The sequence below is a fragment of the Bubalus bubalis genome, chromosome 17 (assembly GCF_019923935.1).
Source record: "Bubalus bubalis isolate 160015118507 breed Murrah chromosome 17, NDDB_SH_1, whole genome shotgun sequence".
In the NCBI taxonomy this organism is placed as follows: domain Eukaryota; kingdom Metazoa; phylum Chordata; class Mammalia; order Artiodactyla; family Bovidae; genus Bubalus; species Bubalus bubalis.
Genome location: NC_059173.1, coordinates 62111496 through 62138385, shown reverse-complemented (window position 1 = coordinate 62138385; position 26890 = coordinate 62111496). Strand labels below are relative to the sequence as shown.

The following is a 26890-nucleotide window of genomic DNA, read 5'->3' as shown; positions in this document are numbered from 1 at the left end:
AGTTGATAAAAATGCCAGGTGTCATTTTCACAAGACATGTTAGGTAAAAGGCACACTAACTGCTTTAACCAAAACATATGAAACAGTAGTTTTCAGAGAAAATGGTAGTCTTCGTTTAAAATGCTGAAAAACGTGAATGGAAATAATTCTTCATACAGATCTCATTAAATGCCTCTGGATCGTAGGCATGGAGATCCACAGAGCACGCCCAGCGGCCATTAATGCCACCACCAGGTACTCCTGGCTCTCTGCCTGCTTTCCAGGCTCCTGGTAGGGGTGTGCTATGTAGACTCTTTGGGGTTGAGCGAGGCCATGTGGTCATTTCTAACCAATCAGCTGTGAGCAAATGAAACTCGCATCAAAGCCAGAGTATTCACCTGATGGTCCAAAGTCCTCCAGGCAAGGCAACCAGGAACCTGGAAGCCAACTATCTGAGTGAGAAATAAGTCTTGTTGTCTTAACCCGCAGAGAATTTCCAGCTTCCTGTTATAGGAACATAAACTAGCTTTATCCTGACTATTGAAAAAAAGTGATGCAACAACATTGGTAGCAAGAAAAAAAAAAAAATCAATAGCCGTGATCGCTGATTTAGGGGAAATCATTCAGAGAATATTCCCTGAGGGAACTTCCAAATTTAGGATAAAAACCTCAGCGATTCCACAAGGTTCCTCATCATACTGGTAACATGATCTGACAGTTGATCCTTTTAACTCTATTTTTAGCCTATTACTCTACTAAAAACAAAAGGCTTTAGTTATGAAAGACCTTGAGGGACAACAGATTTGAAAAGAATATTATATGCATTTTTGTTTTTCATTGTAAATGGGAAAAATCTAACTTAAAAGATACAGACTCATTCTTCTATAAAAAAATTTACATGTTTATAATAAAATACATTCAATACATGCAGATTCTATTATACATATTCCATTCAATGAACATGTGCATGCGTGCCAAGTCACTTCAGTCGTATCTAACTCTGTGCGACCCTATGGACTGTAGCCCGCCAGGCTCGTCTGTCCATCGGATTCTCCAGGCAAGAATACTGGAGTGGACTGACATGCCCTCCTCCAGGGGATCTTCCCCACCCAGGGATCAATCCCATGACTCTTACATCTCCTGCACTGGCAGTCACTTTCTTTACCACTAGCGCCACCTGGGAAGCCAATGAACATAACCCTCCATAAAACTACAGATTCATCAGAAAGCATTCTAGATAGATTTTTATCTGCCCAGGCAGAGACAAGTAGATATAAATTATATCCTTTGTGGAAAGAATTGTATTTACAAAAAAAAAAAAAAAAAAAAAAAAAAAAAAACCCACCACGCAAGTGATACCATAAAGGCTCTTAAGAAGCTCAGGAAAAAGAGAAACATGAATGATGAAGTGAGAGATATGAAAAAATCACAGTATCCCCATTTTGGAAATTTTTGAACCATTAGGAAAAAGAACAAATTTGTCAGCTCAACCTCAGTGCAGGTTGAAATGAATGAAAATGTTGTTACTGCCTGAATTGCCACTGTAAGGGAGAATGGAAGAAAAGCTTTCTGTGGCTTGGGTTTTTATTATCGATGGGCAAATCCCCAAATCATAAAACAGCTCGTATTCATCTGTTAGCCAACACTCTCATTTCACAGGCGGCAGTCCTGGCTTTATAACAAAGACCTTGTTTTGACAGAAAACGTGAGTGCAATGCTTCACTCCACTAAGTCATTCAGAGTAGGACTGGGATAAACAATATATGAGAGGGAATTAAATATTCAATTTATCCATACTTCACTAGACTCTAAACAAAGAGAAATCCAGCCCCCAGACACAGCTTGTTTTGCAAATTTATTGTATTTAGTTTCTCCAAAGCCTGCCACAATGGCTGCAAAGCACCAAGGCCCTGTTTTTTCTTAAGGACTAGAAAGAAAAGACCCTTGAGCTTTTAAGTCAGGGAACCAAAATGGGGAGGGATTATCTTCCCTGAAGTTTAAAGTGGAAACAATTCAAAAATTACCAACAGGTGGATGAATAAACAAAATGCAGTATATCCATAAAATGAAATGCTGCTGCTGCTGCTGCTAAGTCACTTCAGTCGTGTCCGACTCTGTGCGACCCCACAGATGGCAGCCCATCAGGCTCCCCTGTCCCTGGGATTCTCCAGGCAAGAACACTGGAGTGGGCTGCCATTTCCTTCTCCAATGCGTGAAAGTGAAGAGTGAAAGTGAAGTCACTCAGTCGTCTCCGACTCTTAGTGACCCCATGGACTGCAGCCTTCCAGGCTCCTCCGTCCATGGATTTTCTGCCTAGCAATAGGTGTTGCTAGTGGTGAAGAACCCACTGGCCAACGCAGGAGATGTAAGAGATGTGGGTTCAACTCCTGGGTTGCAAAGATCCCCTGGAGAAGGAAATGGCAACCCACTCCGTTATTCTTGCCTGGAGAATCCTATGGACAGAGGAGCCTAGCTGGCTACAGTCCATAGGGTCGCAAAGAGTTGGACATGACTAAAGCAACTTAGAGCACACAAGAGTACACCCAAAAAGATGAATCTCAAAAGCATTATGCTAAACAAAAGAGGCCAGACTCAAAAGAGTATATAATGCATAATTCCATTCATAGAAAAAGCTTTTTTAAAAAATAAAAAGAACAAAAGTGATAAAAAGCAGTTCAGTAGCTGCCAAGGGCCAAGGATGGCGGGCAGGCTGAGAAGGGGCACAAAGGAATTTGGGGGGGAGACAGAAATCTTCTATAACAGTGGTGGTAGCTACACAACTATAACACATTCATCAAAAGTTATCAATTTACAGCTAAAATCAGTGAATTTTACCATACATAAAAGATAGCTCAATGATGCTGATTTTTAAACTGGAAGCTAATAAGACAAGTGAAGATGGAAATACCTTACTAGCGTGTAAACAAGAAGTGATTAACACTGATTGTCCAAGTCCAGCGCTGCCGATTCTTCTACCGACTTCAGGTTTCGACACAAGGAAGAAACGTGTAAATAAAAAGGAACCCCCGCCACCCTCCTCCCTTACCCGGCTCAGAGTAAATGAACAACTGAATCTCTGATGCCTAGAAGGTGCGTTTTGCATTAAAATATTTCATTCTACTTAACCAAGCAAAAAGCATTTGAAACAACCCTAAGATTTTACATACCTATAACCTCTCATGAATAAAATGATTCAATCATGTTACCTCGTGTTTCAACTGCACGGATGCATTTTCTAAGAATTGTGAATCCCATCTTATCCAACTGTGCGCCTAAAAGAAATACAGTTGTAAAATATCAAAGGTGCAAATACTCACATTTTTCTTGCTGACAAAAATAAGACAAAATTATTTAGGTCCAATATACTTTTTATTTCCCTCTTCAAAAAAAAGAAAACTAAAGGCCATGAACTCCCTGTTTAAATAACATAAATCAGAATTTCATAGAAAAGGAGCATTTATAGTATCAGGACCTTCATTAACAACAGATACTTCTTTGGTGGCTCAGACAGTAAAGAATCCACCTACAGAAAGGAGACCTGGGTTCGATCCCTGGGTTGGGAAGATTCCCTGGAAGGGCATGGGAACCCATTCCAGTATTCTTGCCTGGAAAATCCCCATGGACAGTGGAGCCTGGCAAGCTACAGTCCATGGGGTCGCAAAGAGTTGGACACGACTAACATTACCAATATATGACTAACATTACCAACATATATAAATAAATTTATTATTTAAACTAGCTGTTAACAAAAATAATATTTTAAATAGTGAAAAAGAAAGTGATTACAATTAATCTTTAGAGGAAGCTATCCAGAAATAGTTAATGTTTTGCCCAAATTCCAACAACTCAGGTTTGTTTTTTTAATTATAGACATGAGTGAAAGTTCTTAAATTACTTGACAAGCTGGGGAAATAACACAAAACTTTTCTTTTTTAACCTAGGAGGAAAAAATTCTTGGACACTCTTAAAAATAGTATTTGAATGATGAACTAGAAACTTTTTTCACATTTTATACCATGCTCTAAATTCTAATATTTTATTATTTTCATACTGAATTTAAAAGATGATTCATGTAGCAAAAAAATATTATTTTGAAAATACAATTTTATATTTTTTCAAATATGAATACTTTGCCATTGATTAGGCTGATGTATTTGAGGACCCTAATAAAAGACAATTCTTGTTTCAAAAATGCACTCAGGGAAAGTGAATGCTTTATTCCGCATTTAGAACCCAGAAGCAGGAATACTAACCGTTGGTTCTCAGAAGGGATAGCATGGAATAATTTATGAACAAAAACTTTGCAGGTTTAAAGCTAAGCTTGGAGAGCACTTTAATGAGGAAAAGTGGGCAGTGGTGTACTTTTTTACGGATCTACTATTCACAACATTTATATAAAATCTAAGTGTTTCTTTCTGCTTAGCAAAACTACTTTTCCAAAATGTTGTTTTCATTTCTCAGGTAAAAACAAGAAAAGAAAGGAAGAGAGGAGAGAAAGAGGGAATAAGAGAAAGGAGGAGGAGAAAGGACAACAGAAGAGAAGACAAGAGGGAGGGAAGTCTTAAGCAGGTGCCTCCGTGGCTGACAACCTTGCGAGGCACCTGGTGAATTTCCAGAGCCAGGTTAAGTGATGCACACACCATAATCACTTGGGAATCGTGGCTCATTTAACAATGTCTCCAAACTGTGGACACCTGACAAATGTGGCTTCATTCTTCCAAAGATATGAAAAGTAGATTCATAAAGAATCCAGCAAATTTCATCACATCTTCATCTTATCTCAGTTAAAATCAAGAGTACAAGAGCCAGAGATTATTTCCTTTTCCTCTAGGACATACAAGGCAAGGGAAGATCATTGTCCTAGAAAATCTGAACGCATTTGGTTGCTGTTTGTTAACTATTTGTACACCCCACACCCGAGAGACTGGAAGGATAAAGGATACCACGTGTGGAGGTGAGAGGGGTTGGGAGCCGAGGAACCGGTGGGGAGTTCCCACCCACAGGAGTTTATAACTTAGGAAGCTTACAGATGCATGCCTGAAACTCTTTTGTATTCGTTTATGGCCATAAAAACAAATACCAAAGTCAATGATCGAGTATTTTGGTTTTCGTAGAGGAAGACTAGAAAGAAAAAAGCTCAGAGATGGGAAAGATCAAGGCGAGTTTCAGCAGTCAAGAAAAGTCTGAAGAGGTCCTCAGTGGATAAGACACCCACCACTTAGCGGACTGACACAGACAGAGTACAGAGAGCAAGCACCCGGCAACAGTTTGACATCAGTAATAAAAACAGAGTAACTCATGAGGAAGGGAGACGACAGTCATTTTTACACATCAGCACTTACCTCCTTCTGGTCTTGGGATGATGGCTCTATTAAAACCAGGGAAGAGCTAGTCAAAGAGAAAAAGGGGAAACAGCATTTTCAGCAAATCCATAAAAATGACTCTACTGTAGTAGGCACACCTAGGGACTGTCCAAAAAACACACTGCCGTTGCTTAATCACTCTCATGGGCTCAAAGGCAAAGACAGGTAACAGAAAGGAGAGCCTGAGTCTCCCTGGCCTCTCACCAAGGCATTGCCAAAGTAGCAAAAATAATATGAAGGGCCAGGACTGAAAGTTCATGTAAATTTGTAATGCTCAAACTCCTGCATTCTAATTAGGAAGATGAAGCTCATTTATTCACCATTGCTAAAATCTGCTGTTTACTTAAAGACATGACTCCTGCCGTAATCTCAATAACCACATCTGAAACATCAAGGCGATGATCCCAGGCTGCCTCTGAGAATTCCAGTGCTGCCCCATTATCTTAGGCACATACGTCACCTGAAAAAAATTATGAAATGCCTTCAGTGCCCTTACCTAAGTACATAGCTGAATATTTATTTTCTTTATGCAGACTTGCATTTATCTGTATATCTCAAATTAATTACCTGGCTTTTTTACTCTAAAGGAGAGGATGTATGTGTCAAGGTTACACTGCCTTCGGCAATAGACTTATTTCCTCATGACTTAGCCATATGACCATTTTGCTATGCAAATAGGCAAACTCACTCTCCAAAGCATTTCTTGAATCTCTGGGGGGACAAGTCTAGGTCAGTGCCTTTACTAGAGAGGATTAGGATAAACTGTTTTGGATCTCAGCAGCTACCAATGTTGCAAGTACTCTTGACTCCTAGCTAAAAATTTCAAGGACAAATTAAGAATAAACAGAACTAAAATCACAGAAGCTAAATGTAGATCAAGTATAAAAATGATACACAAATCTGATCACTGCTTTTTTCCTCCAAGGATGATGCATTTTCTTATACAGGATCTATTTTTAAAGAATGCAATTTGGGCTTCCATGTTTCAAACACCATGTCAAGACTGCTAAATGTGTTGCTGCCCATCCTTTTTGCCCTATTATATTCTCAGGGACTGCCCACTGCCGTCAGATAACATTATCTTCTGCCCATCTCGCGAGATCTATGCTGACACCTCTCTTTTTACTATATATGACCCCTTTTCTACTGTACTCTATCCCTCTTTTTAAGTCCTGCTGAAACGCCAAATGCTTGCCAGATAAGCCCACCGGTACCTGCATTGGCAGCTGGTTATGAGTCATAATACTTTAAGTAGAGTTGATTTAAACCACTTCTATGGTGTTTTCTATAATTATCCTTGCAAAGTCCCCCATTCAATATATGACCTGCCCAGTTCTCAACTCCCAGACGCCACCAGTCCTCTGAGAGGAAGGCAGTGCTTGAATAAAGTGGCAAAAGGACTGAAGTCCCATGCCTCTGGACTGCTATCACTGCCTTTAATTTATTCCTCAAACCAATCTGAACACAGAGGCCCATTCACTCAGGCTACCTAGCACTGCACACTGTGGCTCATTAGGCTAAACCAGAAATTGTTAAATCAAGCAAATAAGTACAGCAGTCACTTGTAATATTGCCTGCACAGCCTCATATTTATCGTTCCATCTCCACTGAGATCAAAATGAATTGCAAGCATTTATCGTGTTCATCACCCAAAGTACTTTCACAGGTAGGGAAGAAGAAATTGAGAATTTAGATGACTTCCTCAAGCAAAGCGAACCTGAGCAACAAAGTCAAGAAAAATAAAAAATAACGATATGCCAGTCTCAAGGGTGCCGCTGCTGTCTCAAACCAAATTTCTAGACTACCAAATGCTTCCAAGAGGAATTCAGACACCAGCTTCAGCAGGGAACTTTTTTCATATACTATAAAGCAAAAATAACATGAAAATGAACAGAAGTCAACTCTAAAGGATTCGAAATAAAACTCAACCACTGGTTATATCTTACAGCTTCTTTTCCACCCAGAACTTCCAACCACTGCTTCCTCTCTTCTTCCGAAAACGCCTGCATGGTCAAGGAAACACCAGGCCTGCAAGACACCAGAAACAGTTCAGGTTATTCCTTGACTGCTAAAAAAAAACAAACCTCCTTTTCCACTTTCTAATGTTTCATCGTGGTCATTGTTTCTTTTAAATTTTCGATTGAGATAAAATACACAGAACATAAAATTTACATCGATACCATTTTTAACGACACGGTTCAGCAGTATTGAGTCCAGACTCCAGAACTCTTCATCTTGTAAAACTAAAATTCTGTACCCATTAAACAACAAGTCCCCACTCCCCTCCCTCCCAGCTCCTGACAACCACCCTTCTACCTGTTGTCTCAAGGAACTTGATTAAATATTCTAGGCAACTCTTACAAGCAGACTCATACAGTATTTGTCTTTTTGTGACTTGCTTGTCTCACCTGGTAAAGTATCCTCCATTTTCATCCACGCTGTAGCGTGTGTCAGAATGTCCTCCCCTTTTAAGGCTGAATAGTACTCCACTGTATGAATATACCATATTGTTCTATCCATGCACCCATCAGTGAATGCATGGCTTGTTTCCACCTGGTTACTGTAAACAATGCTGCTACTAGATCCTGCTTTCAATTCTTTTGGGTATATACTCAAAAGTGGAGTTATAGGATGTGATATAATAAATATATGTTTAATTTCTGACCCCATTTTCCAGCACACAGCTCCAAAACCCCTTAGAGGGACTACCCTGAAGGTCTGAAGCCAGGGGCACTGGTTCAATCCCAGATTGGGGAACTAAGATCCCGCATGACGCGTGGTGCAGAAGGAAGGGAGGAAGAGAGAAAGGGGGTAGGCAGGAAGGACAAACTTGGAATCTTTAAAATGATGTGTCATTTTGTATACTAATGAGCTGAGGCTCCTGGAAAGCCTCAGGATGTGGGCTGGTTGCCTGGGGAACCAACCATGTGATTAGGGGATTAGAATTTTCAGCTCCATCTCATCCATACACCTCCCAGGAGTTGGGAGGGACTGGAGGTTGACTTCCAACACCAACAGCCAATGATTTAATCAATCATTCCTGCATAATGAAGCCCGCATAAAAATCCCTGGGGTTCAAGAAAGTTGGCAGGGTGATGAGCCCATGGAGATCTGAAGGGAGAGTACCCCAACAGCAGAAACGGAAGCTCCAAGTCCCTTCCTCCATACTTTGCCCTGTATTATCTCTTCATGGGTTTTTTTCATCTGTTCTCATTAAAATATCCTTTATTGTAAACTGGGAAGATCCCCTGGAGGAAGAAATAGTAATCCACTCCAGTATTCTTGCCTGGGAAATCCCACGGACAGAGGGGCCTGGCGGGCGACAGTCTGCGGGGTCACAGACAGACAGACATGACTGAGCACACACACAGATAAATCAACAACAGTCAGTAAACTATTTTCCTGAGTTCTGTGAGCCATTCTAACAAATTATCAAACTCAAGGACAGTGGTAGGGGGCAGCCTTGAGGCCTTCATCTGTGGGGTCTTCCTGCACCCCACCTAGTGCCAAAGCTGAGTTAATCTTAGCACACTTGCTCTCCACAGAGAAGTAGAGAATTGCTTAGAGACACTCACACATTTGGAGTACAGGTGTGTTCTGTAATTAGGGAGAAACCTTTTTGTCTCACAAGGGGGGAGGGGGTCAAATGGTAATTTTATTTTTATTCTTTTTAATATTGTGCATTCCTACTAACACTGCACAGGGTTCCAATTTCTCCATATCTTCACCAACACTTAATTTTCTTCCTCTCTCCTTCTCTTTGAAAGTAGCCATCCAGTGGATGTGGGGTGGTAGTGAGGATTGCATTTTTATTTATCAAGATACGCATGTTGGTTGGCTTCCCCGGTGGCTCCCGTGGTCCTGTCTGCCAATGCAGGAGACATACGCAGGGCCAACTCCTGGGTGGGGAAGACCCCTTGGAGGAAGAAATGGCAACCCACTCCAGTATTCTTGCCTGGGAAATCCCACGGACAGAAAAGCCTGGTGGGCTACAGCCCATGGGGTCACAGAGAGTCGGACACGACTGAAGCGACTTGGCACAAGTTTACTGTTACCCAGGCGTGGGCAGAATGAAACCAGAAAGTCATTTTTCATCCCATACCAGCACTGTCAACCGTTTCGGGGGTTTCCTCAGTGTTTTCTCAGAGCCTTGTGTTGGTCCTCAGAGCCAAAGGCTGATCTTTCTTAGTTCAGTTTATTTGGATATTTAGACAATCTGCCTGAAAACTCTTCATGCTGGGAAGGAGTGCTAGGTAGAAAAGCTATTAATAATTTCTCTTAAACTTTGGTGGTTTCTCCAATGAAACAACTTTTGTATGTTTGATAAAAAGTATTAAAAATAAACTTTTGGGAAAGGGATAAAAAGGTAGAATACTCCAAACCACAGACAACTGGAAATGAAAATAGATGGTTGAAATGGAAAGCAAATATCCATTCCCATTTAATACTGAATATACAATATTTTTTAAAGTTATCACTCCTGGAACAGTATTTCACCTCATTTTCAAGAGTTGGATAATCTTTTACAAGTAAAGCAAGTGGCAAGAATCAAATGTAACTCAAGAACCACTACAATTTTTATAAAGTACTTAAAGCATGCAATACTCCAAAAGCACCATACCCAAGGCATATACACTGTGTTCCCAAAACTCACACCCACAGGTGTTAGGCTTTCTCCCCACATGAGGGCTACAAAGCCTGAGCAGTAATCTGCTTCAACTTCACTACCAAGTCTCTACAATTGATGGGTCCGTCTCTTCAACCACTTTCTCCAGGCTATGAGTTTTGTGGACAAAAATAACTTGTGGATGTGTCTAGTGGTCCAGAGGTTAAGACTTCACCTTCCAATACAAGAGGTGGGGGTTCAATCTCTGGTCGGGAAACTAAGATCCCAGATGCTACACGGCCCCCCAAATACGTACATACACACACACACAGACACACACACACACACGTAACAAATTTTGAAGGACTTTAAAAATGGTCCACGTCAAAAAAAAAAAAAAATCCTAAAAATTAAAAATCAATTCTCAACCCCCAAGTGCACTCCTGAACAGCAACACGACTCTTGACTGGTCTACCCTAAACATTTCAGCAATGGCCCAGGGTTGCCATCACCCTGGCACTACGGAGCTCACAACCAAGATCCCACCTCCTCTCACTCTGCTATGCACAGCATCCTTCTGCAGCAAGAATCGAGGCAAGATGCCCAGAAAACCAGGCTGTTTTAAGAAGTGCCTTGACTGGGATGTGGGGATTCTGGCCCTTATTCTTAGTAACCCACACTGGGCTCAGGGGAGTTAATTAAAATTGTGAGGGAAAACTTCAGATGGCAGGCGTGTTTTTCTTTACATCGGTTAAGTGATAAAACAATATTTACACACGGTGGGGGTCTCAGGTCTACATGAATGCTCCATTCTTGCAAAGCAGAAAAAATATCAAAAGACCTCTCCCAAAAGTATATGGATTCAAACACTTAATATGTAACTAAAAGAAATAAATATAAAATGGACGGGGAGGGGCTACAGCAAATACACAGTAGAAAGCTAACAGATTTTCTAATCCAGGAATGACAAAACCAGCAGAGAAAATGGGACTCCAGGCCAAAAATGGCAAAGTCTGACATGGGATACAAAGACAGAGTTTACAACCACTTAGTCCTTTCAACAATCACTGGATGATGAGCTATTCTGCTTTGTCTTATCCCAGGAGGTCAGGAATTATTAAATATCTTACTGTGTGCTAGGTACTGGGCTGAGCATACTGTTTAGCAGAGAAAGCAGAAGATAAACAAATCATAAACAATCCATTAACTATAAGTACACAGAATGCTGGGCTTCCCAGGGGGGCACTAGTGGTAAAGAACTTGTCTGCCAATGCTAGAGATGCAAGAGATGAGGGCTCCATCCCTGGGTCAGAGAGATCCCATGGAGGAGGGCACAGCAACCCACTCCACAATTCTTGCCCGGAGAATCCCATGGACAAAGGAGCCTGGCTGGCTACAGTCCACAGGGTTGCAAAGAGTCGGACACGACTGAAGCGACTTAGCACACACAAAGACTGTTGCAAGGGAGTCAGGTGAGTATAAATGAGCAAAGCCAGCTGCCTAGAAGGAAAAGAGGAAGGAGGACATCAGGAGATATGTGCCCAAATAGAAAACCTTTCCATTTCAATCATGCTAAATCACTGTGGTCTAGGAGACTTGTCCGTGAACCTGCCAATCTCTTTGGGCAACTTCAGGATTTTTAAGGTGATCTGGGAGTAAGAAAGGAAGTGAAGAAAGTTAAAGTGTTAGTTGCTCAGTTGTGTCCAACTCTTGTAACCCCATGGACTACAGTCCACCAGGCTCCTCTGTCCATTGGGATTCTCTTCTCAGGCAAGAATACTGGGAGTGGGTTGGCATTTCCTTCTCCAGGATATCTTCCTGACCCAGGGATCGAATCCAGGTGTCCTGCATTTCAGGCAAATTCTTTACCGTCTGAGCCACCAGGGAAGCCCCATAAGAAAGGAAAGCCTGTCCTAACCCTAGAGGTTAGGCTTTCCTGGGGAAGGGACATTTAATCTGAAACTTTAAGGATAAATGAGCTATGTACGAATAGAAGCAAGAGGGTCATGGCGTTCCCTAGGCTGAGAAGGCACAGAGCAGGACAGAGCACTCTCTGGAGGAGTTGGGAGCAATCTCATCATGGGTCCCACAAACCAGCTGCAGAGTAACTCCATGGGAAGACGGGGTCCCACCACGCAGGGCCTCCTTGGTCATGCTGAGGGTTTACGAATCCAAAATCACTGCAGATGGTGACTGTAGCCATGAAATTAGAAGACGCTTGTGCCTTGGAAGGAAAGCTGTGACAAACCTAGACAAGAGTACTAAAAAGCAAAGACATCACTTTGCCGACAAAGATCCATATAGTGAAAGCTATGGTCTTTCCAGTAGTCAGGGATGGATGTGAGAGTCAGACCATAAAGAAGGCTGAACACCAAAGAACTGATGCTTTCGAACTGTGGTGCTAGAGAAGACTCTTGAGAGCCCCTTGGACTGCAAGGAGATCAAACCAGTCAATCCTAAAGGAAATCAATCCTGAATATTCATTCGAAGGACTGATGCTGAAGCTCCAATACTTTGGCCACCTGGTATGAAGAGCTGATTCATTGGAAAAAGATTCTGATGCTGAGAAAGATTGAAAGCAAAAGAAGAAGAGGGCAGCAGAGGATAAGATGGTTGGATAGCATCAGCGATTCAATGAACATGAATTTGGGCAAACTCCGGGAAACAGTGAGGGACGAGGAGGCCTGGCGTGCTGCAGTCCATAGAGCTGGACACAACTAAAAGTGACTTAACAACATAAACAAATCCTACATGTCACTGAAGGTTTTTAGTAGGGGGTCAACATGATCAGATTAAACATGTACATGTCTCTGTAAATGGCACAATTTCGTTCCCTCTCATGGCTGAGTAATATTCTACTATAATATGTACCACATCTTCTTTTATCCATTCTTCTGTTGATAGACAACTAGGCTGCTTCCACGTCCTACAGACTGACATACAGAGTGAAGTAAGTCAGAAAGAGAAAAGCAAATATTATATATGAACACATATATGTGGAATCTAGAAAAATGGTACATATGAACTTATTTATTTGCAAAGCACAAACAGAGGCACAGATGTAGAGAACAAACATATGGGAGATTGGGATTGGTATACACACACTTTATCATCTGAGCCATCAGGGAAACCCCATATACACATTACTATGTATAAAATAGATAACTAATGAGAACCTATTGTATAGCACAAGGAACTCTACTCAGGGCTCTGTGGTGATGTAAATGAGAAGGGAATTCAAGGAAAAGAGGATATATGTATACCTGTGGCTGATTCACTTTGCTCTAAAGCAAAAAGTAACAACACTGTAAAGCAACTATACTCCAATTTAAAAACTTACGGTAAAGTAAAAAAAAAAATGTGTACGTGAACAATGGCTACTCAGTAACAAACGGACTGAAGCTGAGCAGGGGTGGTTAAAAAAAATGTGTTAGACAATTCGGAGGATAAGACAGAATGACCAAAATAAAGAGAAATAAATGAATGGATCTGAGAAAATACTCAAGAGGCACTTCCATATGCTATGGGCAACAAAATAATGAGTAAGAAAGCTATCACTCCAAGAATAAAGAATGAAAGACAGATTATTTACAATATACCATTAATAACTAGTTAAGTGATTCAGTGAAAGCCAAAACAGCCATAGCAAATAAAGACATTCTATACTTAGCAAACAGTTGGACACGACTGAGCAACTGAACTGAACTGATACTTAGAATACTTGAAGCACAAGCTGGAATCAAGATTGCAGGGAGAAAAATCAATAACCTCAGATATGCAGATGACACCACCCTTATGGCAGAAAGTGAAGAACTAAAGAGCCTCTTGATGAAAGTGAAAGAAGAGAGTGGAAAAGTTGGCTTAAAGCTCAACATTCAGAAAACGAAGATCATGGCATCTGGTCCCATCACTTCATGGCAAACAGAGAAACAGTGGAAACAGTGGCTGAGTTTATTTTGGGGGGCTACAAAATCATTGCAGATGGTGACTGTAGCTGTGAAATTAAAACATGCTTGCTCCTTGGAAGGAAAGTTATGACCAACCTAGACAGCATATTAAAAAGCAGAGACATTACTCTGCCAACAATGGTCCATCTAGTCAAAGCTATGGTTTTTCCAGTAGTCATGTATGGATGTGAGAGTTGGACTATAAAGAAAGCTGAGTGTCAAAGAATGGATGTTTTTGAACTGTGGTGTTGGAGAAGACTCTTGAGAGTCCCTTGGACTGCAAGGAGATCCAACCAGTCCATACTAAAGGAAACCAGTCCTGAATATTCATTGGAAGGACTGATGATAAAGTTGAAACTCCAATACTCTGGCCATCTAATGCAAAGAACTGACTCATTTGACAAGACCCTGATGCTGGGAAAGACTGGAGGCAGGAGAAGGGGACGACAGAAGATGAGATGGTTGGATAGCATCACTGACTCGATGGACATGAGTTTGAGCAAGCTCCAGGAGCTGGTGATAGACAGGGAAGAGTCAGACACGATTTACCTGAACCAATACTTAGAATGGTCTTTCTAGGTGGCACAATTCAGAACCCGCCTGCCAATGCAAGAGATGCGGGAGACATGGGTTCGATCTCTGGGTCAGGAAGATCTCCTGGAGAAGGAAATGGCAACCCACTCCGGTATTTCTGCCTGGAAAACTCCATGGACAGAGGAGCCTGGAGGGCTAATATCCACAGGGTCTCAGAGAGTCGGACATGACTGAGAGACCAAGCATGCGTGCACAGCACGCACTCATACTTCGAATACTCAAAATCAGCCCTGAATCGTGATGAAATGTCCTGTACTTGCTAGTTTCTTTTTGCTCTCCCCTAAGGTTCTCCATTCAGACGTGAGGGAAGATAACATTTACTACCAGTAGACAGTTGAATATTCTTAACCAAACTGTACAAGAGCAACAAATAAGAGAGACAATGACTGGTTCTGATAACTTGAAGACAAAAGTGTTGAATGATGAAGAGTTATGAAACTAGAATTACAGATATTAAAGTAAATAAAAAAGCAATTGTCAGGCTTCAGATCGAACAGTCGCATTATGTCTGGATAAAATCCAATGTGGCATAAAAATGAAAATACTATTGTACTCCTTGTCTCCAAGGCATGATGATCCAGACTTGAGCCCCCTGGCTCGCTGAAGAATACAGTGGAGAACAAAGCAACCTATCTGCTGAAAGACCAGAGATTAAGTAGAGATCTATTACCTACAAGAACAGAATTCTATTTTTGTTTCCATTTTGACAAATAATAACACAGTAACTCACAACAACTCCACTTCAGAGAATCAATCCTTCACACTGCAGTGATTCCCCAGAACACTTCACACTCGTCACATGCTTCTTACAGGGAACAGTCACCAGATTTATAGAAAGCAGCCCCATCCTACCACACAAGCAGCCCAAAGCCATCCACTACAGCTCCTACCTCCAAATAAAACGTTAGGCACTAAAATACGTTTCAACCATTTAAAATTTCTCAAGTTTCTTCCTTTTATTTGTAATAATCCATTGCTATGAAATCATTAAGCAAAACTGAGACTTAAGGACACATTTTAAACTACAGTATTAACAGAATCTCATCACTGAAACAAAATATAAAAATTCTCCAGTTTTCAAAAGAAAGACATCTTTTATTGATAAAACATGCTTTTCTAATAAAATTTAGTGGGTACAAAGAACAACTTGGTGACCATAAGGCTAGTGAAGAACAGAAAATTTTACAACAAAATTCTGGATTGTTCACATTTACATAAAGAGAGAAACAATGAATTCTCCAGGCAAGAATACCAGAGTGGGTAGCCATTCCCGTCTCCAGGGGATCTTCCCGACCCAGGGATAGAACCCAGCTCTCTTGCATTGCAGGCAGCTTCTATATCATCTGAGCCACCAGGAAAGCCCACATAAAGACAGAAATAGCAATTATCTCTTCATTTCATGGACAAGCTAAGGGAAGAACATTAGCGACTTCCCGGAGCCAGAAACCAGGATTGAGAATGTTCTAACTTGGTTTTCTAGAACAGATGTTGCTGTTGTGTTTCCCGGGGAGGACATAGCCTCCTCTTCTTCCTTCATCAAATAATCAATTCAACCAAATTAACATTTGGTATGTACTATGTGCCAGACAGTATCCTAAGCTCTGCAGATTACTCCATGCCCAGCAAGGCAAAGCGGATTCCAGGTGAACACAAAGGCAACAGGATAAACTTCATGAAGGAAAACTGAACCAGACGAAAGAGAGCCCTTGGCTGGGATAGTCTGTCTTTACTTAAAACCAAAATTGTTATACAGCGAAGGTTGAGAACTGAAACTTGAAGAAAGAAACACTCAGGTTAAACACGTTCTTATTCTTAAATCACCATCTCAATCTCTTTTTATTCATTCATTCATTCATTCAAAAAAAATATGGACTATCAGGTATCAGACACAACCCAAGACTGATGCATGAGAAACGGCCTTACAAAGCTAGTATCTATATTCTCCATTTGACCTTCTATCTATCAATCCTCTTTCAACTGCATTTTTTATTGTTCTGTCAAAGCATGTGGAAGACACGGGTTTTTCTTAGATTCTATAAGACAGATCAATGAGCCTGTAAATTAAGAAAATATAAAATAACATAAGTGCAGAGAGAAACATTCATGTTTATGAGATGTCAATTAATGAGATATTATCGTAAACGGAGATGTTAAGAGGGAAAAAAACTAAGCGGCAGCTACCAAAACTTATGATGGAAATAAATCAGGAATATTCTAATGCTTTTGTAGGAGGAATGTTGAAAAGGAAGAGGGGGGAAAAAAAAATCCCAGCGTATTACAAGTCCTGCACTAAATTCTACTCTAAGAGGAAAGTGCCAAAGCCAAGTAAAACACTTTTAAAAGTTTTAGAAATGTAGCAGTCATAATCGGCTTCTCACAAGAGATGCTGGGGGAAAAAATTTAAATATAAATCTATGAATTTTTCCAGAGACGGTTAAAGCATGTAACCTGAGTTTACTAAGGGGGAGGACTTAATGACAACTTTCTTCGGTCCACCAAAAAGGTGTTTCAAACACAGCAAATACACAATGATATAGTCACAAGTAGGATTATTTTCTCCAGTAGAAGTGAATTCAACCCATTCTCATTAGAGAATGGCTGCTTCTGCTCCAACTGCAGAAGTTATAGAAAACATCATTTTTACCTTAACGACTTGAACAAGATGGAGAACCTATAAAATCCCTACAAAATCACAGTAGTTTGGTTTTTTAAAATAAACATCTGAGAACTGAAGATGCCAAAAAAAAAAAAAAAAAAAAAAAAACAAAAACAAAAACCAGGCTAAAACACAGGAAGTAAAGAGTCCTTTCCCAGAGGGGATACACATGCACACATATACAGCTGTTTTCATCCTTCGGGAAGAGCAGGACGAAGAGGAAGCTATATGAGAGGAGGAAAACTGGATTTCAACAAAGTTTTAAAGGTAGAGTATGAGCTGGTGGGGGGCTTCCCAGATGGCTCAGTGGGTAAGAACCTGCCTGCAATGCAGGAGACACAGGAGACATGGGTTTAATTCCTGGGTCGGGAAGATCCCCTGGAGGAGGGCATGGCAACCCCTCCAGTGTTCTTGCCTAGAGAATCCCATGGACAGAGGAGCCTGCCGGGCTACAGACCATGGGTGGCAGAGAGTCAGACACGACTGAAGTGACTGAGCGCAGGAGCTGGTGTGATGGCTTAAACCTCTACAACAGTGGTCCCCGACTCTTTTGGCATCAGGGACCGGTTTCATGGAAGACAATTTTTCCATGGATGGGGGCAGACAAGGGCTTCAGGATGATTCAAGTGCATTCCGTTTATTGACATTTATTGTGCACTTTATTTCTATTATTATTACATCAGCTCCACCTCAGATCATTAGGCATTAGAACCCAGAGGTTAAAGACCCTGTCCCTGAAAGACACAGACAAGGGAAGAATGAGGGTCCACCTTCTCTCTCCTTCCCACAGGGTGTCCCCAGATGCTCAGGGGCAGCTGGAGGGCAGAGGTAAAAGAGGTATGTGCCATAAGAATAAGGGACAGGGCGGGCGAGCTTCCGCACAGGCTTCTGACAGCATCCTCAAATCACAGGAAGCCTGTGACTAACAACCATGCCCAATCTCAGCTCAACTGCTAACCACCCTGACAGTCCTACATACTTGTAGCTTGACGGAAAAATGGGTGTGCCCTTCACCAGGTATGGATAGTACTTCCTTTAGTCTCTACTGCTCTCTTACACACAATCTCTGGTATTCCATCAAAAAATTACAAGGCATGCAAAGAAGCAAGGAAAAGTAACTCAAAATCATGAAGAAAGAGACCCAGAAATAGCCCAGGTATTCAGGCGGTGGGGGCTAGGGGAGACTGTCAAACTTAAACCTAAAAACCAATCTGAATATGTTCAAGTATCCAGTGTCAAAGGTGGCCAAAGGACTTCCCTGGCAGTTCAGTGGCCAAGACTCTGCATTCCCAATGCAGGGGACCCGAGTTCAATCCCTGGTCAGGGAACATAAGATCCCACATGTCTCAACTAAAGACCTTGATGCCACAATGAAGCTAAACAAATAAATAAATGAAATTTTTTTTAAAAAGCTGACCAACATGCATAAATTGATAGTAATTTTACTAAAGGGATCAGATCAGATCAGTCACTCAGTCAGGTCTGACTCTTTGCAACCCCATGAAGCGCAGCATGCCAGGGCTCCCTGTCCATCACCAACTCCCGGAGTTCACTCAGACTCACGTCCATCGAGTCAGTGATGCCATCCAGCCATCTCATCCTCTGTCGTCCCCTTCTCCTCCTGCCCCCAATCCCTCCCAGCATCAGAGTCTTTTCCAATGAGTCAACTCTTTGCATGAGGTGGCCAAAGTACTGGAGCTTCAGCTTTAGCATCATTCCTTCCAAAGAAATCCCAGGGCTGATCTCCTTCAGAATGGACTGGTTGGATCTCCTTGCAGTCCAAGGGACTCTCAAGAGTCTTCTCCAACACCACAGTACAAAAGCATCAATTCTTCGGCGCTCAGCCTTCTTCACAGTCCAACTCTCACATCCATACATGACCACAGGAAAAACCATAGCCTTGACTAGACGAACCTTTGTTGGCAAAGTAATGTCTCTGCTTTTGAATATGCTATCTAGGCATAGAAACTATTAAAAAGAAACAAGTGGATATGCAAGAAACAGAAAATAAAACCACACAGTAGTGAAGAGTGGACTTCCAAAGACAAAGCAACAAGTTCAAGTCTATATCCCTAATTCTCACACGCCCAGCCAGAATTTCTCTTGCCCTAAGTCACCCCCAGGCCAGACAACTGAAAATCACCTCTACAGCTTAGAGCCCACCAACATCACTCAAAGCAGCCAATCCTATGCTTTTCCCTTTTTTCTGCCTTGCCCTTCCCTTGGAAACCTCAGTAAAGAGGGTCTAGGATTTTTCCCTTGCTCCTCCAGACTCCTGACCAAACCCTGGCATTTCCCCATGTGCCCCTACACAGTATGTCTGCTCTCTGCCCTTGGAAACTGTAGGTATAAAATTCTCTTCAGTGGCATTAGCCTCTCCACGTCAGCCCTCAGCCACCTTTGTAAATTAAAATCCCGCAGGTACAATTGAAATCAGTCTCAAATGGTCTAACATAATGCAATCAGAATCCCAGAGAGTGAAGGAGGAGAAAGGGGGGCAGAAGAAGTCTTTGAGGAGCTAATGGGTAAGATTTTCTAAAACTGAGAATAATTATCAACTCCCATATCCAGTAACTTCAAAGAACACCAAGCAGGATAAAACAAAGAAAAACACATCTAGGCACGTCATAAAAAGAAAATCTTGAAAGCAGCAAGAGAAAAAGACAACATACAAGAGAACAGTAAGAAAGATAACTTGCCATGAGGAAAAAAAAAAAATGGAAGCTAAAGAAAATAAAATGACTTCTTAGAAGTGCTGGGGGTAAAACATGATGAATCCAGAATTCTACATTCATCAAAAGTGAAGGCAAAATAAAGCAGTTTCAGATAAACAAAACGTGAAAGAAGTCTCCAGCACATCTGCATTATAAGTAATGTTCAAATTAAATGACCCTAAGGGACTTGAAGGAAATAGCACAAGACAGAAACTTAGTTCTGCAGAAAAGAATGAAGAAAATCAGAATGGATAAATACACTGACACTAAAAGACAAGAAAACACACACACACACACACCCTTATATATGTAAATGAAACATTGAATTTTTTTCAAAAGATTACTTATCATTGATCTCATAAAGTGAAAGCAGTAACATATAACTAGGCTCCGATGTAAAATTATAAAATTGTAAAATATGTAAAATTAAAATACATAAAACAAGGGTACAGAGGGCAAAAGGGTGGTCATTAGAAGTCTACTATTGCAAGGTTCCTATACTGCGTATGAAAAGGTAAAAAATAGGTTAACTATAAGATGCACTTCATATTCAAATAAAGGTACAAAGAGCTATAACTAAAAATCATATAATAGAGGAGATAAAATGGAATATTAAAAATGACTCAGTTCCACAAAAGAAGGCAGCAGAGGAGGAACAGAAAAACAGAGCAAAAAGGACAAATAGAAAACAAAACCAAGATGGTGGGCTTAAACCTATGCATATCCAAAACTATACTATTATATACACATTAGCTAAAACCCTGGTTAAAAAGCAAAGGCTAATACACTGGACTTTTTAAAGAGCAGGACTCAATTATATGTTGCTTACAAAAAAAATAATAAAATAATAAGCATAAAGACACAAATGGATAAAAGAAAAAGGATGAAAAAAATACGCCAAGTAACACTAGGAAAGTTAGTGCAGCTATAATTAACATCAAACAAGGTAGATTCCACAGTAAAGATTATCCCAGAACAGACATTTCATAATGATAAAATGGTCACTCGAAGAAGACAATCATAAATGTGCATACACAAAGAAAAAGATCACGAATATTCAGTATAGGAAACAAAAATTACAAAATCAAAGGAAAACAAGCAAGTCCTCATAATAGTTAGAAGTTTCAACATCACTAGTTTAGTCATTGATAGAACATTATCAAAAATCAAGACAGTACCAAAGATTTGAGCAACAGCAACAACCAACTTGATCTAATTGACATTTACGGGACATTACACCCAGCAACAGCAGAAAAATCATTGTTCTCACATACACATGAATCGTTTACTAATAGGCCACACTTAAGACAATGAAACAAGTCTAGTAAACTTCAACTCATTAATAAAATACAGACTATGTTATCAGACCAAAAGAGAAGTAGAAAAAATAAATAAATAAATAACATGTACACAGAAATTCCCCATCCATTGGGAATTTCTAAAACATCATTCTAAATAACATCTGAGTTAAAACTCAATGCCTATATTCTAATCACAAAAAATCTGAATTCTTTGGAACTGGATTACAATGAAAACACTATACATCAAAGTTCGTGCAATGCAAGCTAAAGTAGTTTTAGAAGGAAATTTAGATTTAAATGTCTGTATTCAAAATAAAACAGTAAAGTCATGCTTCCATCTTAAATGTTTAAAAGAAAAAGAAAATCCAAAGGAAATAAAAATAGAAGCAAAAACCAATGACATATTGACAATATGGGTCATCTGAAAAAAGTAACAAATTAATAAAGTTCTAGGCAAGACTTATTGAGAAAAAAATAAGTCTTCAGTACCAAGCATTAAAAAAGAGGTATCATTATAGATCCTCTTTGAAAATAGTGGATATCATGAAGAAGGCCATGCCAATAAAGTCAACAGCTTAGAGGAAATTAACAAATTCCTTGAAGAACAAATTATCAAAAATGACACACAAAAATAGGATATCAGAGTCTGGGGGGTGGGGGGCACGGCACGCTACAGCCCATAGGGTTGCAAAGAGTCAGACCTGACTGAGCAACTAACACTTTTATTTTCCTTATCAACCAAATATTAGCATAAAAATTATTAGCAATATCCAAAGAAGTTAATACATCACTACCAAGTAGAGTTCATCTCAGAAATGCAAGGTTAGTTCAACTTCGAAATTTCAATGCAATTCACCTACTAACAGATTCGAGAAAAATATTTCATGATCATTTCAACAGATACGGACATTTTTTTCAAAAGTCAACATCTATTTATGATTAAAACTAGGAACAGACCAAAAAAAAAAAAATCTCCTCAGTATAAAAGGCATCTACAGCCTTAAACCAAATTTAATAGTTTACAGTGAATAATGAATGCTTTTCCCCTTAATATGAGAACAGGACAAGATGCCCAATTATCACCACTTCTATTCAACATATTGTTGGAGGTCTTGGCAGTGCAGAAAGACAAGTAAAAGACATAAAAGGCATTCGGACTGGAAAGAAAGAAAGAAAGCTGTCTTTTTCACACATGATACCACTGTATACAAAAGAAAAATCCTTAAAGAAACTATAGGAAGCAATAAATCAACTCAGCAATATTATAGGGCACGAAAACCAACTGCATTTTTATATACCAACAGTTTATTGGGAAAATAAAATGAAAAATAAAACACACTTAAGAATAGCACCCAGACGCATAAAATACTTAGGGAAATTTAACAAAAGATATCCATGATCCGATAATAAAAACTACAAAACACTGCTGAAATTTAAGACTAAATAAATAGAAAGTCAGACTTGTGAATTATTATGGTTCTATATTGATAATACTGGCCTGTAGGTTTTTGGATGAAGGATTCTGATGAAGGCTTAGTATCCAGAATACTTAAAATAATTCCTACAAATTTATACTGATTGCAACATTTATATGAAAGGATCTAGAATGGCAAAAACAAATTTGGAAAAAGACCAGAGGAATCATACCACTTGGCTTCAAGACTTACTATAAAGCTACAGTAATAATAGTACTACAGAACTGGCAAAAAGGACAGACAAACCAAAGGATGAGACTAAGCGAGAAACTGATAAATTAACTTCATCAAAATAAGAATGTTTTTCTCATCAAAGGACACTGTTAAAATGAAGAGGCAAACCATAGAGCCCAGAAAATATTCACATTAATATATTCACAACATGGTTGATTAGTATCCAGAAAACTTAAAATCCTACAATTCAATAACAAAAAGACCAACAACATATTTTACATGGGAAAAAAAAAAAAAAGATTATAATAGGCACTTCACAATGTTAGAAATATAAATGGCCAGAAACGATATGGAACAGCATTCAATCAACATCACTAGTCATGACTAGCTTAAAGGAAAAACACGTTTGGGGCCCCTGGATAAGGTATCCTCAATATAAGGATTAGGAGAATATGTTGCCTCACCAATTTAGGGACAACGCCCCTTGTCAGCTCGGAAGCAGTTATAGAATGAGAACGACGCCCCTTTTCCCTAGGCAACATAATTCTCCTAAAAGAAAAGAGGGGAATGAGAGAGTCAGTTCCTAGGCAGGTTGATAGGGAGTCTAGGGGTCCCCAAGAAGAGAGGGGTCTGGAATTCACAAGGAGGAAGAAAGGACAAACTTTTTTCTTTCTCCACATTCCTTAAGATTATATAACAATAATGTATCCTGCCTAAGGACAGTCTTTGGATTCAACCTTCTGTTATCTTAAAATGTAAATTATGGGAGTAGACCTGGTCTTTACAAGGATGTAGCTTGCCCGAGGACAGTGTTATCTTAAAATGTAAATTATGGGAGTAGGTCTGATGAGGTCTTTACAACCTCCAGACATTCTTTGGATTATATAACCTCATTGTTGACACTAGCAAGCGGGTACTCTTTCTGCCCCCTTCTGATGCCTATGTCAGAAGCTTTCTCTATCTCCTTTATACTTTAATAAAACTTTATTACACACACACACAAAAAAAATTAAAGGAAAAACACGAACACAATCAAAGGTTGGTAAGAGGATAGAGAGACTGGAATTCTCACACATGGCTGGTAGGAAGAAACTCTCAGTTTTCTTAAGTCATGAACACACACACAGCCCATAAACCCAGCAATCCCACTCAGAGATATCTATCCAAGGGAAATGAAAACACGTGTCTACAAAAACCCTTGTATACAATTGTTCTTTACAACTTTATTCACAAACCTAAAAACCTTTTCAACGATCCACACTCCAGTGTCCTTCAGCATGCATTTCCATGAATAAATTCAGATGAATGTCAATTCAGATTTCCATTTAAATATTGGAACCAATACAAAATGTAGCTTTCAGCATGCCACTATTAACAATACCATCCTTAGGGTAAAAAAAAATCTTACATTCTATGAAAAACACTGAAGCCTATACACAAGAAATGCTGCTTATAATTCTGCCCACTCCATTTTCTACCAATTCTACCAAAATTCTTTAAAAGTCACTTCCATTCCTCTTCTCTCTACCCTGGTATCTGAGCAGAATTACTAAATGATGCACAATGCCTGAAACGCATAGTGTCTTTATGCATCCCCTGCACTATAACCAATTATGCTGTTACACTTTTTGTAATTGAAATGTACACCTCATGAATACACACTCCTGTAAACATGTCAAGGAAAACAGAACAACTCCATTCAATTCCACCAACTCTTGGCACTGTCTTTTCAGATGCTTTAAAACAGGGCTTCTCAACAGTGACCATACTGACAGGCTAGATCAGACAGTGCTCTCTTGGGGAGGGCTGCCCTGGGCTGGACATTTAACATCACTTCTGGCCTCCATTCTCCAAAGAGTAGAAGCAACAGCCTGTACCCCTGCTGCCTTTCTCATTCCACCGGCAACAATCAAAATGTCCCCAGATACAAAGTCACTCACTGTTGAGAACCTCAGACTCCAAGGCTTATCTTAACATGTTCTCCCAAGATTTCTATGATTCCTTTTATCTTGGGTCTCTTTTCCTCCGAGTTTCCAAACTGACCAAATCTTTAAGATGAAATTTAACAATCAATTTTTCTAGTACACACTTTTGCAGACAGCCCTATCCCCTACTGCCTCTCAGCTCCCTAAGCACCTTGGACAGAGCTCTAAACTGCTTTTTGTTTGCAAACACTCCCAGGCTATGAGATCCCTTAAGGTTAGATCTTTCAGTCTCTGGTTGTCCCTCCCATCCGCAGCATCAAACACAGTCAAAGTCTGTTTAGTTCCCTGAGGGACACACACTAGAAAAATACTTGCAAACATTATGCCAACTGATGTGCTACAGAAACATGTCTGTTATTATTCAGTCCAATGGGCTTCTGGAAGCAGTATGTTCTTAACTCCCTCGTTTGAAGTGATAAAGAGTACATTACCATGCACACAGATGCTAAATAAAGTCTCTGGTATAAATGCATATTGCTTCAGATACAGGGGTGATTTCATCTTATCATCATCATGAAAATATAAGTGGGTGAATTATAAAAACAATAAGTATCTTGCCTGCATCCTCTCAGGTGCCATACACCAAGAATGAGGCAACATCAAACCAAATATACATATATATCTGAAATGTTAGATTAATGACAGCAAAACAGCAAGTGCTTTCTTTAAGTGCTGCCTGAATGCGACGTGGGGGAGGATGGCACAGAATGGCAATTGTTTACCAAGCAAGGGTATGGGGTCACAGCACAATGAAGCATATGGCAAGCATGCCAGTGAAAATGAAAAGCACATTATATAACAAAATTGTGTGTGGGCGGGAGGTGATATTTCACCCTCCAGGAAGGAAAGCTGTCTCTCCTGATAGGCTAGAGCTTGCCACAGGGGAGGTAACTTCTCCAACCTAAAATCAGTGACGTGACCATTTCACAGCCGATGAGAGTCGATGTGTGGCTGGGCGTGAAGCAGTGAATGTTTATAGCCGTTTAAAAGCCTGATTTTAGTTACAGTATTTATTTTCAGCATTGTTCGTTTTTAAGCTTTACTGAGATATAATTCACGCCATAAGATTTACCTAGAGAATACAGTTTAATAGCTTTTCATACAGTCACAGAGATGTACGACAATCACGAAAATCAATTTTAGAATATTTCATCACCACCTACAAAAAAAAAAAAAACCCACACCCATTATCCACTCATCTTTATTTCCCTCCAAATACTCAGCCCTGGACAATGACTACTCTACTTTCTACCAATACAGATTTCGCTGTTCCCGACGTGTCATATAAATGGAATCATCCGGTATCCAGTCTTTCATGACTGGCTGGTTTCACTCAGCAGACTGCTTTCAAGGTTCATCCACATGGTAGTGGTTCGGTATAATTTCAAAACTTGTTGTTCATGACAAAAATAAAGTTTTTAAGAGTGAAGTTGGGAGATATACTGCTCTGGGAGAGACCCCTGGTGTAGTGTTGATTCACTTTGTTAAACAGCAGAAGCCAACACAACATTGTAAAGCAATTATCCTCCAATTAAAAATTTAAATTTAAATAGATAACTAAGAAGAACCTATTGTACAGCACAGAGAACACTCACTACTCAATACTCTGTAATGATGTATATGGGAAAAGAATCTTACAAAGAGTGGATACATGTAATACATGTATAACAGATTCATTTTGCTGTACAGCAGAAACTAACAAGAGTGCATATCAATTATACTCCAAGAAAAATTTTTTTAATTAAAGAAAAAGTGAAATTGTGAATCTGGAGGGCATCAACCACATCTGTGGATACCAAAAGCACTCAGTAGTTCAAGTAGTGAAGGGCACTGCTAGGGGGTTGTCAGTAAGAATACATGAAGAAGGAACCGTGGGATGGTGGGGATTCGAACTCAACACGCGGTTTGTGAGGTCTGGGCAAGGCTACCCTCCACTGACCTAAGCAGCTCTCTGAAGCCCCTGGGGCATTAATGCCAGCAGTGGTGAAGGGGACTCTGACCAGCAGCCCCGCAAAGAAGATCTCGCCCATCCACACCAGCACCTTCGTTCCCTAGGAACCAAGTACTTTCCACATTTGCTCTCAACGGGTCAAGCT

The 26890-nt window shown here is 40.1% G+C and overlaps 1 protein-coding gene across 8 annotated transcripts in view; it reads right to left on the bottom strand.

Moving 5' to 3' along the window:
• The window catches only part of ARHGAP10 (Rho GTPase activating protein 10), a 385067-nt gene that overhangs the window by 169279 nt on the left and 188898 nt on the right, over window positions 1–26890 (bottom strand). For all 8 annotated transcript variants that reach the window (XM_045163178.1, XM_044930651.2, XM_044930650.2 and 5 more), the window contains 3 exons: window positions 7289–7370; window positions 5322–5367; window positions 3186–3251 (listed from right to left, as the gene is read on the bottom strand). In XM_045163178.1, the coding sequence (XP_045019113.1) occupies window positions 3186–3251; window positions 5322–5367; window positions 7289–7370 (194 nt within the window). The remainder of the gene's footprint in view (window positions 1–3185; window positions 3252–5321; window positions 5368–7288; window positions 7371–26890) is intronic.